Raw genomic sequence first — 18,268 nt, 5'->3', positions numbered from 1 at the left:
GCTATAGAGGAAGGGGGAACATGGCCCTACAGCCAAGGGATCTGCACTCCGGAGAGTCTCTGGAAGAGCATAATCCCGACAGCCCTTCACATTGCTCAGGGTCTCCAGAAACGGACGGATTAGGAACAGACGACCCACCGACGGGGAACCAGGACAAGGGCCACACTAGATGCACACTGAATGACTTGTCCCTGATTTCATTCATCTGTTTCTCCAAAGCACAGTGCATTCAGCGTCTGATTCACAGTAGGAGCTCAATAAAAAAATTATTGGCCCGAATTAAATCCCCTGGGAAGGCCCGCCCCCCAGTGACGGAGAACTGTTTGACGTAGAGCCCCGCCCATCAGCTCCTTCGGGTTTCCCAGACAGCGCGCCGTTGCCATGGCAGTGAGGGGGCGCGGCTGACGTGCGGCGGCGTTTCCGGAAAGATGGCGGCCGTCGAAGCGGCTGCGGAGCCGGTAACGGTGGTAGCAGCTGTTAGTCCAAAGGCGAAGAACGAAGAGGAGGAGGAAGAGGAGTCGCTGCCACCGTGCGAGGCCGTGCGCTGGGCCCCCGTGGGGGCAGTGGCGGAGGCCGCGCCTGGGACAGCCGCGTTCTCGGAAGAGGCGGCGGCTGAGGAGCCCGGCGCGGCCCCGGGTTCCCCTCCGGACTCGCCCGGCCGGACGCTGAGGCGTCTGCGGGCCGAGCGGCGGCGGCTGGACTCGGCACTGCTCGCGCTGTCCTCGCACTTCGCGCAAGTGCAGTTCCGCCTGCGCCAGGTGGTGCGCGGGGCACCCGCGGAGCAGCAGCGCCTCCTGCGCGAGCTCGAAGACTTCGCGTTCCGCGGCTGCCCTCACGTCCTGGGTTATGGGGGACCCGAGGACCCCGCCAGCGACGATGGCGATGGACTGCCAGGGGACCGGCCACGATTGCGGGGCGAGAACCAGGTGAGCAGCTGGGGCCGGACCCCGAGAGACTTGGGAATAGGAGGTTGGGAGGCTGGCGGCGATGCTGACCGGGACGGAGGTAGCAGTGGTGAGAAGCCGGCTGGACTGGGTGAGTACTACGCGCGTGCGAGACGAGGGGGTGAGACGGTGTGTGAGTCCTGCTGTGAAGGGCAGGGGGACAGAGAGGCCTGGGAACCTGATGGCGAGGGGTGTCCATCTGAGGAAAGAGATGCAGACGCGGTGACGTGCGGGACCGAGGAGTGGTGAGCGGAGAGTATTCAGACGGGAGCAGTAACCAACCAAAGCACTGCTGCTCCCGCTCACCTTGCTGTTGCCTCGTGATATACCGAAGACCCGAAGACATTTGCTGATAAGTACCCCGACCTGGGGTTGAGAGCACTGGTTAATGTAGTGTAAGTGAATTGGAATCCTTGGAAAGTTAGATCTGCTGCCTGTTCCTGCTTCCCTGGAATCTGGAAAACGCCTTTGATTTTTAGACTTTGTGTGGGTGGCAGCTTTGGTGAACAGGGGATCACTAAGTAACCGAAAGAAACACCACTCCTGATTATATACATTTCCTAATGTCAGTATTTTAAACCTCCTTGCCCATCCTGCCTAATAACTAGATATCATAAATGAAGCCCCTTTACTGACCGTGATGAGATGTACTCAGTTAGCCTTCAGTGAGTAATGATAGTCTCTGTGCCAGGCCAAGAGAACATTTCCTTGCGGTCTTTGACTCTCAAAGTGCACGGTTGGGGATAGCTTGTTGGAGGTGTTCAAGAGATTTGCTGTCTTCCACCTTTTCGTTCTTCAAGTTACAATCCATTTATGCCTTTCTTCCCACTTAAGTTAGTTTTAACCAAGAAGACTTATCAGTAGCAGATATTGACTTGTTTATTTTAATCTGAGATGTTTCCAGTGTAATCCTGTGTTTACTGTTCCACCCTTCTCTCCACATACCCACAGCTTTTCCCCCATTCTTTCTCCTTGGGCTGGCTAGACAGCTTCTTCTAGTCAGAGCTCATTTTTTGGATTATGTTGCTCTGTACCTTTTTTATGTGTATTAGGAGCTTACCTTGTGCCAAGACATGGTGCTAGGCATTAGGGGTGCAAAGTCAAGGCCTGTGCCCTAGAATGAGTTCATTGACTGGGGGACAGAATCCTCAACAAAGAATTGCAGTGCGAAATGAGCTAGAGAAGTGTGTAACCAACACAGAGCAAGAAATGGTCAGCTTTTCCTAGGGAGATCTAGGAAACCCGAAGGATAATTAGGTCCTCCCACAACAGGTTTCTAAGAAACCACAGCACAGAAAAGTTTGGGGAGGAAGTATCCTGAGAAAAGGCTTGTTTTCATATTGATTAAAGCTAAAGCAAGGGCGCCTGGGTGGCTCCGTGGGTTAAGCCGCTGCCTTAGGCTCAGGTCATGATCTCGGGGTCCTGGGATCGAGTCCTGCATCGGGCCCTCTGCTCAGCAGGGAGCCTGCTTCCTCCTCTCTCTCTGCCTGCCTCTCTGCCTACTTGTGATTTCTCTCTGTCAAATAAATAAATAAAATCTTTAAAAAAAAAAAAAGTTAAAGCAAGAGGACTGCTTTTTAAATAGCTTGAACGAGGGGTGCCTTGGTGACTCAGTGGTTTAAAGCCTCTGCCTTCAGCTCAGGTCATGATCCCAGGGTCCTGGGATGGAGCCCCGCATTGGGCTTGCTGCTCAGCGAGAATCCTGTGTCCTTCTCTCCCACTTCTCCTGCTTCTGTTCCCTCTCTTGCTGTGTCTCTCTGCCAGATAAATAAATAAAATCTTAAAAAATAATAATAAATAGCTTGAACAAAAAGTTAATTTGTTGTTTTTCATTTATTCTCTCTCATATCTTCTGGAGGGCTTGGTAAGTACCATCTGAAGGTTAAATTTAATATCCTGTAGACTGCTGGTTTAAAATGCAGCCCTATAACTACACAAGATGGGCTGGTTTTGCTGTTTTGTTTTTGACACTCAAGAAAGTTAAGGAAGAACTAGTATTTGAGAATACTTTGGCAACATTTTACCACCCTGAAGGGTTTTTAATCATTTAAATGCAGAAACTACCTCATGGCCAACAGTAGAGAAAGGAATCACTGGTAGGGGAAACTTACCGGATTTTTTTTTTTTTAAGATTTTATTTATTTATTTGTCAGAGAGAGAGCGAGAGCGAGCACAGGCAGACAGAGTGGAAGGCAGAGTCAGAGGGAGAAGCAGGCTCCCTGCGGAGCAAGGAGCCCAATGTGGGACTCCATCCCAGGACGCTGGGATCATGACCTGAGCCGAAGGCAGCTGCTTAACCAACTGAGCCACCCAGGTGTTCCGTTTTTGTTGTTTTTTTAAACATAGTTGCCTTCCCACTCCTATTACTTGGCTTTTGGATTTTATTTTTCCACTGCCCCAGGCACCCGCTTTAATTATTTTGATTTTGCAGAAGTCTATAATGCACTGGAGGGCTTTGAGCCTTAAGAAAACTGGTTATGAGTTATAAATCCTTTCTCTACACCCTTATCTCTAGATTCCCTTGCAAAATTTGGCTGTGGGAAGTATTTAGAAGTTGATCTGTGGTAATTGGCTGTGGAGAATGGCATGTTTAGTTCCTGGGAGGCTGTCTTGGCTAAGATAAGTTTGTCTCAGGCCTAACTAGACATTTGGTTGAAGGGGGAAAGGCTATCTTAACAAAAGGCACCATTGTATTCATATTCTATTTCTGACAGGGACAAATACTTTCTTAAAGAAAACACATTTACTAAATTACCCTGGAGGAAATCTTTGTTCTCGTTTGTTTTTGTTTTTGTTTTTGTTTTGGGATTTTTGTTGTTACTGTTGTTTTTTTACCCTCTCTCATGAATTTTGCTTTTCATTGGGATTATTTGGAAACATTTTATGTTTCACTAGTCATTTTTAGCTTGAGAAGATTCTTAATGTGCCCGGATTTTTTTCCTTTCCCTGTGAGATAGAAGTATTTTCTTGTCTTAGAGTGAGCAGGAAAAACGGGAACACCTGGTTGGGATTATTTGGAAACATTTAATGTTTCACGGGTCATTTTTAGCTTGAGAAGATTCTTAATGTGCCCGGATTTTTTCCTTTTCCTGTGAGATAGACCTAAGTATTTTCTTGTCTTAGAGTGAACAGGAAAAACGGGAACGTCTGGAAACCCAAAGGGAGAAGCAGAAGGAACTTATACTACAGCTCAAAACCCAACTAGATGACCTGGAAACGTTTGCTTATCAAGAGGGCAATTACGACTCCCTGCCGCAGTCCGTGGTCTTGGAAAGACAGCGGGTGAGCAGACACTAGAGCCATCTTCACCACTGCCTGAGGTTACCTGGTCCCTTCCAGAGCTCACAGGAGCTTTCTTTCTTAGCTTGTTTGCCCTTGGCCTTCCTGAGAATCCCTTTGCTGGCCCAAATCAAAGAGAAATGGGACAGCCTTTATTCACACATGGAAACACAGGTTCCAAAGCTTTTAATATGATAATTCAGCTCTTTCCTTTTGGTGGTTATTAGTAATAATAGTAATAACATATAATAATAATAATTATTTTCCATCTGATCATTAAAACACTTCTACTTAGACACGTCCTACAGTGTAAATCAGCTTTTTTCCTCACCACCAGTTGATAAATATTCCAGGAATCCAGACTGGCTGTAATGCCATATTTATTCAAGCAGCGCTTGGATAGACAGGTCAACCTGCCGGCAGAAATACGGCTACAGTCTCCCCTACAGACAGGTTTGTCTCTCACTCTGATGTGGCTGTTTCTCTGGCTGAGCTGGACTTACACGTTCTCTGGATTTCAAACTATCCCAAATATTGTCACTAGGTTATATTTGGTATATAGGGTATATTTGACACACTAAAGTTCAGTAGAGATTTTTGTTTAGTTGCCTAGAATAGGGCAAGAAGAGAGAAGGAGGACCAGAAACTACAAGAAGTCAGTATTTATTCCCTTGGAGGCCTGGGGGGATGCTAACTATGAGGCTTTTGGGGTCATCAGTCTCTTCGGATTATTCACACTGTTGTTGCCCTGAAAGTTGCCTGGCCTGGTAGAAAATTTGCAGTCAAGAATAGCCTTTTCTGTCCGAGAGGAACCAAGGGTCCTTGTTGCTACAGGAGAAGTTGCTCTGTCCTCTCACCTTGATCACCAATTCCATTGCTTTCTCTCACAAATTTGGGAGTTCTATCTTTGATTTCCGTTTAAAGGGTACGCAGCATACTAGCAAATACTCTGCTTCCTAACCCGCTCTCGGAAAATTCCAAAGGCTGTGCTCATTGCTTGTGGTCTTGATAGGTGATCATAGATGAATTAATAAAGAAACTGGACATGAATCTGAATGAAGACATCAGCTCACTGTCCACCGACGAGCTCCGGCAGCGTGTGGATGCAGCCGTGGCTCAGATTGTCAACCCAGCCCGAGTGAAAGAGCAGTTGGTTGAGCAGTTGAAAACTCAGATCCGAGACCTCGAGATGTTCATCAATTTCATCCAAGGTCAGAGGAGGGGATGGGGAGAGAAGGGTGGACAGATGTCATAATAATTATATATAGGGACGACTGGGTGGCTCAGTCCGTTAACCATCTGCTTTTGGCTCAGGTCATGATCTCAGGGTCCTGGGATGGAGCCCCATATCAGGCTCCCTACTCAGCAGGGAGTCTGTTTCTCCCTCTCCCTCTGTGTATATGTGTCATGTGTACTTTCTCTCTCTCTCTCTCAAATAAATAAAATCTTTGAAAAAGAATAATTATATGTAATCCAAGTACTGGTACCTGAAGGTGCCAGTTCTTGATGTACTTTGTAGGAAGTTTGATCACTCAGCCAGCATGGTAGAACGGAAAGAACAGGGATTTCGTTTTGTTTATTTTTTTTTTAAGATTTTATTTATTTATTTGACAGAGAGAGATCACAAGCAGGCAAAGAGGCAGGCAGAGAGAGAGGAGGAAGCAGGCTCCCTGCTGAGCAGAGAGCCTGATGCGGGACTCGATCCCAGGACCCTGAGACCATGACCTGAGCCGAAGGCAGCAGCTCAACCCACTGAGCCACCCAGGCGCCCTCGTTTTATTTTTTTGAAAGATTTTATTTTTAAGTAATCTCTATACCCAATGGGGGGGGCTCAAACCCACAACTCGAAGATTAAGAGTTGCATGCTCTGCCAACAGAGCCATCCAGGTGCCCCAAAAACATGGATTTTAGAAGCAGATAGTTCAGATCCCAGTTCCGCCACTTCCTGCCTGGGGTTCTTGGGCAGGTTCCTAACTTCTTAGCCCCACTGTCCTCACCCGTGAAAGGGTGATTCATGCCTCCCTCATTCAGCAAATATGTATTGAGCCAGTCACTGTTCCACACAAATCAGTTGATATTTGTAAAAAGTCTTACCATGTGGGAGGCACTGGGGAATATTTTTTCCTCCGCTTTGTAACTGCTGACTACAGATGAAGTGGGAAGCCCATTGCAGGCAGAGAGCGTGCCCTGTGAGTGCAAGGCCGGTGGGAAGACTGGAAGTGGCTCCACGAGAACAGGTGGCAGCAGACTCCCTCCCGGAAACAGCCAGAGTAAGTATGGCTTCCAGAACAGGCGGGTCTAGAGAGATAAGAAGTAGATTAGTGGCTGCCCGGGGTTTACGGGCTTGGGGAGGATGGGAATGGGAAGTACTAACAGCCTAGGTCTTACAGGGTTGGGGAGAACAGGAATGGGAAATACTAACAGTACAGGGTTTCTTTTTGGGACTCTGGGTGCGCAACTCTGTAAATATACTAAAAATCCCTGCTTTGTACGCTTAAATACATGATTTATGTGGTATATGCTCTATATCTCAATATAGCTCTGATTAACCCAAAACAGTTAAGCCCAGCGACCTCCCGGGTGGCTCTTGGCTTCACGGGGGACCCATACTGTAGCTCAGAAGCAAGACTAGATCTCAGCTCGTGACTTGCTGAATACACTTCTATGCCACTATGGTCCCCGCTGATGAGCCATTGCATTTCCTAAACAGCGAAGGCAGAAGACGTGAAGAAGGTTCAGCAGTCGGGGCTGCGCCTCATGCAGCGTGCACTGGCCGTGCTCCAGATCTTTGCCGTGAGCCAGCTGGGCTGCGCCACGGGCCAGATCCCCCAAACCCTGTGGCAGAGGGGCCAGGCTGATGGGGACTACGCCCCCTTACTGAAGAGGCTGGAGATCTCAGTAGACAGGGTAAGGCAGCTGGCCCTGAGGCACCAGCCAGACGACCATGTCATCACCTCCACCAGCCTCCAGGACCTGTCCCTAGGAGGCAAGGACGAGCTGACCACAGCTGTGCGGAAGGAGCTGACAGTGGCTGTCAGGGACCTGCTGGCCCATGGCCTCTACGCCGCCTCACCGGGCATGAGCCTGGTCATGGCCCCCATCGCCTGTTTGCTGCCGGCCTTCTCCTCAGCCCCCGAGGCCATGCACCCGTGGGAGCTCTTCGTAAAGTACTACCATGCCAAGAACGGCCGCGCTTACGTGGAATCCCCCGCTCGGAAGCTCTCCCAGTCCTTTGCCCTGCCAGTTACGGGAGGCACTGTGGTGACCCCCAAGCAGAGCCTTCTGACAGCCATCCACATGGTGCTGACGGAGCACGACCCTTTTAAACGCAGCGCAGACTCCGAGTTGAAGGCCTTGGTGTGCATGGCTCTGAATGAGCAGCGCCTCGTGTCCTGGGTGAACCTGATCTGCAAGTCAGGGTCCCTCATCGAGCCCCACTACCAGCCCTGGAGCTACATGGCACACACAGGCTTTGAGAGCGCCCTCAACCTGCTCAGTCGCCTCAGCAGCCTCAAGTTCAGCCTCCCCGTGGACCTGGCCGTGCGCCAGCTCAAGAACATCAAAGATGCCTTCTGATGAGAGGACCCGGCCCTGTGCCAGCACCTTCCTCCGTGGAGTGGGGGGTAGATGGTTAGTCTTTCAGAGTCTTTCAGAGGCGGAGGTGGGCTTACAGACAGTCTCCCCAGCCAAGGGACTGCACAGGCTGTTTTCCCCGCCAACTTAGCATCTCCGAGATGCCAGAGACCCACTCATTCAAAGGTTTTGCCCCCGTGTGTGACACGTAGACACGTGTATTTGAGCTGATGCAAAAGAAATCAGTTCTGGCACACAGTCACTGGACCTCCTGATTGTGCCACATCTGCTTTTTACAAAATCCAAGTTGCTCTAACCATTCTCTTAATGGTGGTGAGTGAAATGAGTGAATTGTTGGTCCCAGGAGACACTCAGCTGGAGGCTCCTGTCGGTTGCGCAGGGAGCCACACTCGTTCACTTAGAGCAGGTTCGTGAGTCCTCAGGCCAGAATTTAAATTCCTTTATGAGTACCAACACCCCTTTCCTCCTGACCCCGGCTCGGGGGAGGCCATGTATGCTCCACAGTTGCCTCTCAGACTCGGAGTGGGGAGATATGGGAACAGCGTTTCTGAGGGAGTTCACCACAAGTTGATTTCCATGTGAGCCCTTTTTTGAGGGTCGGAACTGAAATCTTGTTCTTGACAAGGTGGCCCCCTCTGCCCACAGCAGAGACAATGGTCTTTTGGATTTAGAGCTGGTTATTTATGAGGAACAGCAAGCGTTGTTGGTACTACGTCCTCTGGCAAATAACCTTTCCTATGCACAGGTCCCAGTAGGGCGCTGACACAGTCTTCGGGAAGTAGATATGCCAGAGGTATACCCGAGAGAGCGAGCCCCTGCCCCCCAGGTCAAGTGTGAATGGGGGTGTGCTGTAGTGATCAGCAGCAACTCTCCCAGGGTTAGGATTCCACTTGGCCCGGAGGCTGGATGATGGAGGGGGTCTGGTCACACGATAAGGACAGCAGTGGGGATGGGACTACAGCAGATGACTGTTGGCAGACAAGGGACTGAGCATTTCCTCGTAAAACTGACTCGAGTGATCCTGTCTGGTCTTCAGTGTTTTAGCCTTTTGAGTTCGTATTTATCATCCAACTTGCTGACTGCTCTGGGACTGACCAAAGATGGGCAAAGCGTATCACTTTCTGGAAAACCAAATAGGATCTCAGTACCGGCTGATTCAGCCTTGTTTCATGTGTTCAGTTGCCAGCTGCACTTTGTGTCTGCACTATTATGTAGTGCATTTTAACTTAATTTTTTCAGCGACATGTTATTTAAGATGTAGGATTGATAATTCATGAGAATTAGTCCTTCTGTGTGAAACAGGATAAGTGTAAAATGAGAAAAATGATATATCTGTGGTTGCTAATAAAATCATAGTATTTTATGTAGCTTCTCTACAAAGACCTTGGAGACTCTTGGCTTTGATTTATAAGTCTGTATGTATATTATGAGCCCATCTGATCCAAACCAGTATTTCCTTGGTGATGTCTGGCTCTTGGCCTTTCTGCACCTTCTTGGCCCTCTACCCTGGATCAGCTTGGCTTTGGTGGTGTCTTTCCCCTAGACATTATCCTCCCGTCTCACCCAGGCCTACAGCCCCGTTCTCACAGCACACCTCCCCATATGTGCCACTTCAGAAGCTGGCGGGTTTTTGGTTTTTTAAAGATTTTATTTATTTATTTGACAGAGACATAGCAAGAGAGGGAACACAAGCAGGGGCAGTGGGAGAGGGACAAGCAGGCTTTCCGTGGAGCAGGGAGCCCGATTTGGGACTCGATCCCAGCACCCTGGGATCATGTCCTGAGCCGAAGGCAGATGCTTGATGACTGAGCCACCCAGGCACCCCTATTTTTATTTTTAAAGATCGATTAATTTACTTATTAGAGAGCATGGTGGGTGGGGGCAGAGGGAGAGGGAGAGCCTCCAGCAGACTCTATGCTGAGCCCAGAGCCTGACAGGGGGCTCAGTCTCAGGACCCTGAGATCACAACCCAAGCCGAAACCGAGAGTCAGACACCCAACCAGCTGCGCCACCCAGGTGCCCCATAAGTCATCCCAATTTAATTCTCACTACTTGTAAGGCAGGACAATATTCTCCTGATTAAATTGAGTAAATTGAAGTTAAACATTTCGTCCAGGTTTATGGAATGGAAGAGCTGAGATTTGAATTCAAGTTGCCTGAATCCAAATCCTATGGTCTTTATAGTCCACCATGTTATCTCACTGTATCCTGCTGCTTCCAGATCTTTTTTTTTTTTTTTTAAAGATTTATTTATTTATTTATTTGACAGAGAGATCACAAGTAGACAGAGAGGCAGGCAGAGAGAGAGAGAGATAGAGAGAGAAGCAGGCTCCCTGCTGAGCAGAGAGCCCGACGTGGGACTCGATCCCAGGACCCCGAGATCATGACCTGAGCCGAAGGCAGCGGCTTAACCCACTGAGCCACCCAGGCGCCCTGCTTCCAGATCTTTTATACCTCTCCTTTATGCACCTCGCTCCACCATTACTTTGGAGAATAGAAGGTATTTCCCACATACCCACCGGAAATGGATGCTGCCAAGGGACCGGGCCACAAGGAAATGGGCAGACAGCTGCTGCTGTTCAAGTCCTTCATGAAACGTGAAGGCAACGTGTAGAGATAGAGACAATCCCGCCAGCATCCCATCATCAGATACCTGGTAGTCACTGATATCATCTGCCTTATTACTTAAGACATAGCCCTGTCTTTGGCTTTGGGTGAGGCACAGAGGACAAGGGAGGAAAGAAGAAAACAGCCTAGGTCTAAGCATAGGCAAGAACAGAATGAAAAAGAGCCATGGACATATATCCATAAAAGGGCAGCGTCAATTGTTACAAAAGTATGATCTACAAAACATCCTCTTTTTTAAGATTTTATTTATTCATTTGAGACAGAGAGCATGAGCATGGGGAGAGGCAGAGGGAGAGGGACAAGCAGATACCCCGCTGAGCCAGAAGCCTGACGCAGGGCTCGATCCCACAACCTAAAATGACTTGAGCCAAAGGCAGAGACTTAACCATCTGAGCCACCTAGGTACCCCCACAAAGGATTTTTAAAGATTTCTTTTTTTTTTTTAAAGATTTTATTTATTTATTTGACAGAGAGAGATCACAAGTAGATGGTGAGGCAGGCAGAGAGAGAGAGAGAGAGAGAGGGAAGCAGGCTCCCTGCCGAGCAGAGAGCCCGATGCCGGACTCGATCCCAGGACCCTGAGATCACGACCTGAGCCGAAGGCAGCGGCTTAACCCACTGAGCCACCCAGGCGCCCAGGATTTTTAAAGATTTCTAAGGTGTGGGCACCTGGGTGGCTCAGTTGGAAGACCATGCGATTCTTGATCTTGGGGTTATAAATTCAAGCCCCACATTGGGTGTAGAGATTATTTTAAATCGTTTAAAAAAAAGGGCACCTGTGGGGCTCAGTGGGTTAAAGCTTCTGCCTTCGGTTCAGGTCATGATCTCAGGGTTCTGGGATTGAGCCCCGCATCTGGCTCTCCGCTCAGCAGGGAGCCTGCTTCCTCCTCTCTCTCTGCCTGCTTGTCTGTGATCTCTGTCTGTCAAATAAATAAAAATAAAATCTATTTTTAAAAAAGTTTAAAAAAAAAAGTTTTCTAAGGTGTTTTGCATTCATTCATTCTTGAATACCTGCCAATTACCTGGGCCAGGCTGGATACTGAGGAAAGAGGTAAATAAAACAGACCCCCTGCTCTCAGGGAAGACACAGTCTAACCAAGGAGATACCAAACCAACTGGAGATTTGCGTAGCTTGTGAAAACAGAAATTGCTGGGTCCCATCCCAGAGATTTTTATTCAGTAGTTCTGGGGTGAGGCCTGAAAATTTTACAATCCCAACAAGTTCCCGGTTAAGCTGATGCAGCTGGTCTGGGGACCACACTTTGAGAACCACTAATCCAAACCAAAAAAAATTTTTTAAGATTTTATTTATTTGAGGGCGCCTGGGTGGCTCAGTGGGTTAAGCAGATCCTGGGATCTGCTCAGCAGGGAGCCTGCTTCCTCCTCTCTCTCTCTGCCTGCCTCTCTGGCTGCTTGTGATCTCGCTCTGTCAAATAAATTTAAAAAAAAAGATTTTATTTATTTGAGAGAGTGCATGTGTAAGCTTGGGAGGGGGGTGAGGAACAGAGGGAGAGGGAGAAAGAACCCCAAGCAGACTCTACACTGACACAGGGCTCGATCTTACGACCCCAAGATTATGACCTGGGCTGAAATCAAGAGTCGGACACCCAACCGACTGAGCCACTCAGGCACCCACAAACCAAATACGTTCTATAATAAAGATGAATATGGATTGGATTGCTGAGGGAGCACAGAAGGAAGAGATTGATTCTGTTCAGGAGAACTCTGGATAGGATTTGGATAGGTTTTTGCCTGGCTGCAGTGGAGGAGAAAAAAGACCCCAGGGCTCAGAAGAGGTTGGATTATTTGAGTAGTTGAGGGATGGGGGAGGGCAGTGTGTGGAGGTGTGGAGTAGGAATTTAGACTGCAGGAAAGGAGAGGTGAGTTCAGACTTTGGTACAGAGAACCAACGAAGGATTTCAAGCACATAAATGGTGGATTTAAGAGTTGTGTTGAGGAAAGCATCCCAAAATCAGTCCTATAGATCATATACCTCCACCAGACTGAAATTGTTATCTCCTAGGTTGGAAATCCATCTTTCATAAACATAGCAAGCAATGCTGACCCACACAAAAGTTTGAGAAGGAGAAGAAAAAGATCTGAGGCTGGATTGATTAGGGGGCAGGTGGAAAAAGAATTCAAAACACGGAAAAAATTCGCAGGATTTAATACTAATTTGATTTGGAGAGTGTTTGTGAGAAGAGTCCAAGGCAATTACAAGATTTAAGGATCTGGTTTCTATTTTCCAAGAGAGATAGAGCAAAAGAGGCAGCAGCAGCAGATAAGGAGGCTAGGAGCAGACCATGGAGGTGGAAATGGGCAGGTTGGTGTGGTGCAGTGGGTTGGGAACAAGAACTTACTCTTTCATCACCATCTCTGTGACTTTGCTGCTCTGGAACTGTCCTCTCAGAGGCCAGAGTAGATGTCTCTGAGGTCCCTTCCAATCTAAAATGTCATATTTCAAATTAAAACAAAAGATTGTAATTGAATATAAAAATATAAGTATGTAATTACTGTGATAAACCATTGGAATGGGGTCGTGAGGGCTGCAGGGGAAACCTGTCCCTGGAGAACCTTAAGACAAGAGTTGATGAAACCCTGATTGTTCTCACATTTTGCCCAAGACCAATCCTGTAGATTCTTCAATGTTCCAATAGGCAAAACTGTAAGATGGTTTCCCTTCCTCTTGAACTCAGAAGACAACTAAGGGACCATGTAAAAAAACACTCTTCCAAGGAAGCCTGGCTGGTTCAGTGGGTAGAGCATGTGACCCTTGATCTCAAGGTCCTGAGTTCAAGTCCCATGTTGGGCAGAGAGCCTACTTTAATAATAATAAAAAAATAAAAACATTTTCGAGTAAGTGATGGGAAATAATTCACTTTGAGAACCAAGTAGACCTGCGTTCAAACCTAAATTTCAATCTCATCTATGCTACTGATCAGGGTCAACCTCGGATAGTAAAATATCCTCTTTGAATCTCAATTTCCCCATATCTAAATGGGAGGAAAACAGCCAAGATGCAGAGTTGTGAGAATTAAATAGGCTATCGGCTTATCTAAAAACCCTAGCACAGAGCAGGTGCTCAGTGATTATCACCATTGTCCTTCACCTCTCACTGCTTATTCTTGCCGGTAATGTCTGTGACATCACGACTCTAAATATTGGGGTTAAGCACCCTTGTCTGATTGATCTTCGTCTCTCTCTCTTTACGCCTAACAGGGCACACTAATACAAGTCCTATTTTGCTAACTTGCAAGGCATAAATGTCAATTTAAAACTGTGTCCCCTGGGGCGCCTGGGTGGCTCAGTGGGTTGGGCCGCTGCCTTCGGCTCAGGTCATGATCTCGGGGTCCTGGAATCGAGTCCCGCATCGGGCTCTCTGCTCAGCAGGGAGCCTGCTTCCCTCTCTCTCTCTCTGCCTGCCTCTCCATCTACTTGTGATTTCTCTCTGTCAAATAAATAAATAAAATCTTAAAAAAAAAAAACAAAAAAACCTGTGTCCCCTCCTTGCGCCCGAGAAAGGAACTACAACTAGTACAGCAGAGCGGCGGAGTCAAAAATCCGCGGGCATTAGGACCGTTCTCTCTGCTCCAACCTACCGGGAAGAAAGGGACTCCTTTGCTCTTGCCCACTGCTGAGGCTTCTAATAAAGTTTGATTTGAATAAATGAGCGTCAAAACGCCGCTCTCCCCGCTAAAGCTTCTTCCGCCCACAACAACTTTGGAGAAGCGGCGTAACCTTGCGGGGCGGGACCGGAAGTGAGATCATCGCTCCCGGGGGTGAAAGGTTAGCGGAAGTGCCCTTTCTTCCTTTCTGCTGTAGGCTCGAGTGGTTGGTGTCGGTGAGTGGAGACTTGGGTAGGAGGTCCCAATCCGCCGCCATCCGCCGCCGGGGGGTCTTGCTGCGGGGAGGCTCCGGGCTCTCTCCACTGCTTGGTCTCTGGCGGCTTCGTGGCGGTCCGGTCCTGCCAGCAGGGCCTGCGGGCGGCCTGGGCCGAGGATTTCCGGACCCACAGCCTCGGCTTGCGCGTCTCTGATCGGTTTCCGGACCCACAGCCTCGGCTTGCGCATCTCTGATCGGTCCGTTCTCCTTTCTCTGCAGAGATGGGCAAGTTCATGAAACCCGGGAAGGTGGTGCTGGTCCTGGCCGGACGCTACTCCGGACGCAAAGCGGTCATCGTGAAGGTATCAGCCTCGCGAGCTTCTGCGACGCGTTTGCATCTCGGGAATCGGGCCGGTTTCTGAGGGCTTGCAAGCTTGGAGTGCGAGAGCTAGCCTGGGGGCATTCGTCCCTGAGCATTGCGGGTGGGGGTGAATGCGTGAGAGCTTTGGAGGGAGGAAGATGCAAAATAAAAACAAATGGGAGTGGAAGCGGGCGCCCTCTACCAAGGAGGGTGTTAAGAAATAACAGTGGCCACGTTTTATGGAGCGCTCGCTTGGTGTCTGGCATCGCCCTTCAGAGGTTGTCGACGTCCGGCCCCTGAAGTCACTGTAGGGGATGCTTTTCTGTTGCCGAGGTGTGGAGACGTCAAGTGCTGCGGCTGGGAGTCTGTAAGAGGAGGAGAAATTGTTTCTAGTCCAAAAGATCACGTAGCATGTTCTGACCCTTCCCGGGTGGCTTTCTGCCCACGTTTTGTAGCCTCTGGTGAGGCTCCCTGAGCTCTGGCCCCACACACCAGCTGCTGGCCGTGGTGGGGTCGAGGGGCATCCTTTGTTCCCCTGCCCCCCTCCCTCTGACTGGTTTCTGGAGTTAGACCACCAGTTTTGGGATCGTGCCTCTGTCCCTCACCAGCAGTGTGGTGGTAGAGGAAGCTATGAGATGCAGAGATGCTTGATAGAGAGCAAGCACTGCATCGGTGTTAATACTGCGCCTTTTAGTTCTCTTACCTCCTAGGAGGTTTTCCAAAATGTTGTGGGAATGAATACCACCCTTCCCTATGGCATGGCACTCCCGAGCGTCTGCTTTGTGGGGTTTTTCCCATAGTGGGTCTCAGACCTGGGAGTAGGGGGGTGTTCTTTGATGCAAGCCCTCCATCTGGCACGGGGGCCTAAATAGGCCCTCAGTCAGTGACATGTGATCTTGCTCATTCAGAACATTGATGATGGCACCTCAGACCGTCCCTACAGCCATGCTCTGGTGGCGGGAATTGACCGCTATCCCCGCAAAGTGACAGCTGCCATGGGCAAGAAGAAAATCGCCAAGAGGTCAAAGATCAAGTCTTTTGTGAAAGTTTATAACTACAATCACCTCATGCCCACAAGGTGAGTGAGGGGTGCCTGGGTGACTCAATCAAGGGTCTGCCTTTGTTTCAGGTCATGATCTCAGGGTCCTGGGATGGAGTCCCATATCGGGCTCCCTGCTCAGCGGGGAGTCTGCTTCTCCCTCTCACTCTCTTCTCTGCGTACGTGCACACTTGTACGCGTGCTCTCTCTCAATTAAATAAAATCTTTAAAAAGAAGAAGAAGGGGTGCCTGGGTGGCTCAGTTGGTTACGACTGCCTTCGGTTCAGGTTATGATCCCGTAGTCCTGGAGTCGAGTCCATTGGGCTCCCAGCTCAGCAGGGAGCCTGCTTCTCTCCCTCTGGCACTCTCTCCTCTCATGCTGTTTCTTTCTCTTTCTCCCTGAAATAAATAAAGTCTTTTAAAAAAATAGATGAAAATTTTTAAAAAATGGTAATGAAAGGGATTCTTTTGCCCCTTTGCCCTGCTGAATAAGGAGACAACTTTGCAACCATTCTGGTGTGAAGAAGAGACATTGTTTTCCTGTGTCACTTACAAAGTGATGGTGGTTTCCAGTATTTGTCGCCTCTTTGGTCCAACGTGGAGCTGTGTTCTACCATTTTTCTGTGGCGACTTCTCGGAGTTGGCTAAGTGGGATAGAAAATCTCTTCCAAACTTGCTCTTTATCTGTCTCCTCCCCTGAAAGTTCTGTAAGTGTTGGGTAAAGATCATTTCATTCGTTTGCATTCAGGGTATACACGGGCATGGGATCTGGCCTGCTCTCTGCCACTCTCCACTTTCCAGGATAGTTATTGAAGGCTTTCCAAAAGGGTTGGTAGATAAAGGCAGCAAGCCTCCCCCACCGCCACCACCACCACCAGCTAATTCCACAGTGCTGCCATGCCCTCTAGTTCCTGGCCTTCCACAGTATTGTGCGCTGTACACACTTGCCTTGGTGCATAGATTATATGGTTGAGAGTCCTGAACAATAATTGGCAAAACCCAGCAGTGTATGCCTTACAGTTTGCTGTCGGGGGCTGCATGCTTACTGTCAAAGCTGTCTTAAAAAGACAGAGCGGTTTCTTCGGTGCTGGGAAGCAGTGAGACCTGGGCAGCTAGCTGCCCGGCCTCTGCACTGTCCACAGTGAGGCTTTCCCTGTCAGAGCACAACCTGAACAACACTAAAAAGACTCCTAATAGAAAGCTGGCCAACCGCCGTGATCATAGTGAGAATGTAATAAAGTGACAGTCCTTAGCTAGAAAAATAGTGACTCTGGAAAGTTAAGAATGAAATGTGAAGTATTCTAGTAGTATGAATCTGTGTAAATGAGTCCTATTCAATTGGGAATTTCTAAAGAATATTCTCGGGACTTTGGCTCAGATTCTGTGGATGGCTCCTATGGAGACAGACCCTGACACCCCAGTGTCCCAGGGCTGTGTGAAGGGCCCTGGCGGCCTGTGGGCTGATCTTCTGTCCCCATCATTGTGTCCAGGTACTCTGTGGATATCCCCTTGGACAAGACTGTCGTCAACAAGGATGTCTTCAGAGACCCTGCTCTTAAACGCAAGGCCCGACGAGAGGCCAAGGTCAAGTTCGAGGAGAGGTAAATAGACTTTGGTGGAGAATATTGGAGTATGGTGGTCTTATCTTCTCTGAAGGGAATTTGGTTTCACTGTTCTTCTCAATGGTGTTCCTTTTCTCCCCTGCCTCTAGGTACAAGACCGGCAAGAACAAGTGGTTCTTCCAGAAGCTGCGATTTTAGATCTGTATTGTTTCAGTCATTAAAAATACACCCCCCAAAAAATTTTCTGTCTACCTGTGGTGTGTGTTATTAGACTGGGAAAGAAGAACATTTGTGTGATGAGACATTAGGTGGTGGATGAGAGGCTGTGGGAAAATATATAAAATAATGCCTTAGTGAGACTTGGACTACTTGATCCTCAACCTGATCGTCCTTTCGTCATTTGGATGTCCTTGATGTGTAAGGTGTGAGCTACTGAACTGTTGGCCCAAAAATTGAGTACCCCTGACTTCGCTGGTGCATGGTAGAACCTGGGCTGCTCTTGCCCCCGCACTGGGAACACCCACAGGCCCTGCTCAGTGGGCACTGGCTACTTCCAGTTGAGAGCTACCACTCTGAGGACCTCAAACCAACCGCAAAGTGCCATAATCCCACCCTGAGGTTCAGTAGGTCAGAATTTCTAGGAGGTTACCTGCTGATAGCTGTGTTGATCTCATGAGGCCTGCCCTGGAGAACTGCTCTTGATGGCAGGGGTGGGGACTAATGAAGGCCTGAGCCTCAGAACAGCCATTCCTAGTAAGATCAGAAGAGGTCCCCAGATGGCCTAGAAGAACCTGGCAATAAAAGGTGTGATTTGAGGCCCTTGGGCATGGTTGTGTCACTGCTACAGGAAAGGTATGTGGCCCTTCAGTCTGCCATTTTACCATTGATTGGATACTGTGACCCTGCTCTACTGGTGAGATAGGCTCTCTCCAGCTGGTCTGGTTCTAAGACCCTTGATGGAAGCAGGAGTCCCGACCGGTGTGTTCACCAAGCACTGATTGACACATACCCACGTGGGATGTGGAACAAGGGCTGGGTC

At 48.9% G+C, this 18,268-nt stretch overlaps 2 protein-coding genes across 2 annotated transcripts; both read left to right on the top strand.

Moving 5' to 3' along the window:
* The first annotated feature begins 88 nt into the window (after nucleotides 1–88).
* On the top strand, nucleotides 89–9,199 carry RUNDC1 (RUN domain containing 1). The gene is made up of 5 exons (XM_044247846.1): nucleotides 89–926; nucleotides 4,068–4,226; nucleotides 5,236–5,434; nucleotides 6,374–6,493; nucleotides 6,934–9,199. Exons 1-5 carry the CDS (start codon nucleotides 429–431, stop codon nucleotides 7,797–7,799), a joined length of 1,842 nt encoding a protein of 613 aa, XP_044103781.1. The 5' UTR covers nucleotides 89–428; the 3' UTR covers nucleotides 7,800–9,199.
* Nucleotides 9,200–14,192: 4,993 nt separating this feature from the next.
* On the top strand, nucleotides 14,193–17,469 carry RPL27 (ribosomal protein L27). Its single transcript, XM_044247845.1, has 5 exons — nucleotides 14,193–14,286; nucleotides 14,547–14,629; nucleotides 15,537–15,706; nucleotides 17,158–17,268; nucleotides 17,379–17,469. Exons 2-5 carry the CDS (start codon nucleotides 14,549–14,551, stop codon nucleotides 17,425–17,427), a joined length of 411 nt encoding a protein of 136 aa, XP_044103780.1. The 5' UTR covers nucleotides 14,193–14,286; nucleotides 14,547–14,548; the 3' UTR covers nucleotides 17,428–17,469.
* The last annotated feature ends 799 nt before the right edge of the window (nucleotides 17,470–18,268 follow it).

The sequence above is a fragment of the Neovison vison genome, chromosome 5 (genome assembly GCF_020171115.1).
Source record: "Neovison vison isolate M4711 chromosome 5, ASM_NN_V1, whole genome shotgun sequence".
In the NCBI taxonomy this organism is placed as follows: Eukaryota; Metazoa; Chordata; class Mammalia; order Carnivora; family Mustelidae; genus Neogale; species Neogale vison.
Note: the sequence above shows the minus strand (reverse complement) of the source record. Positions and strands in the feature narration are given on the sequence as shown.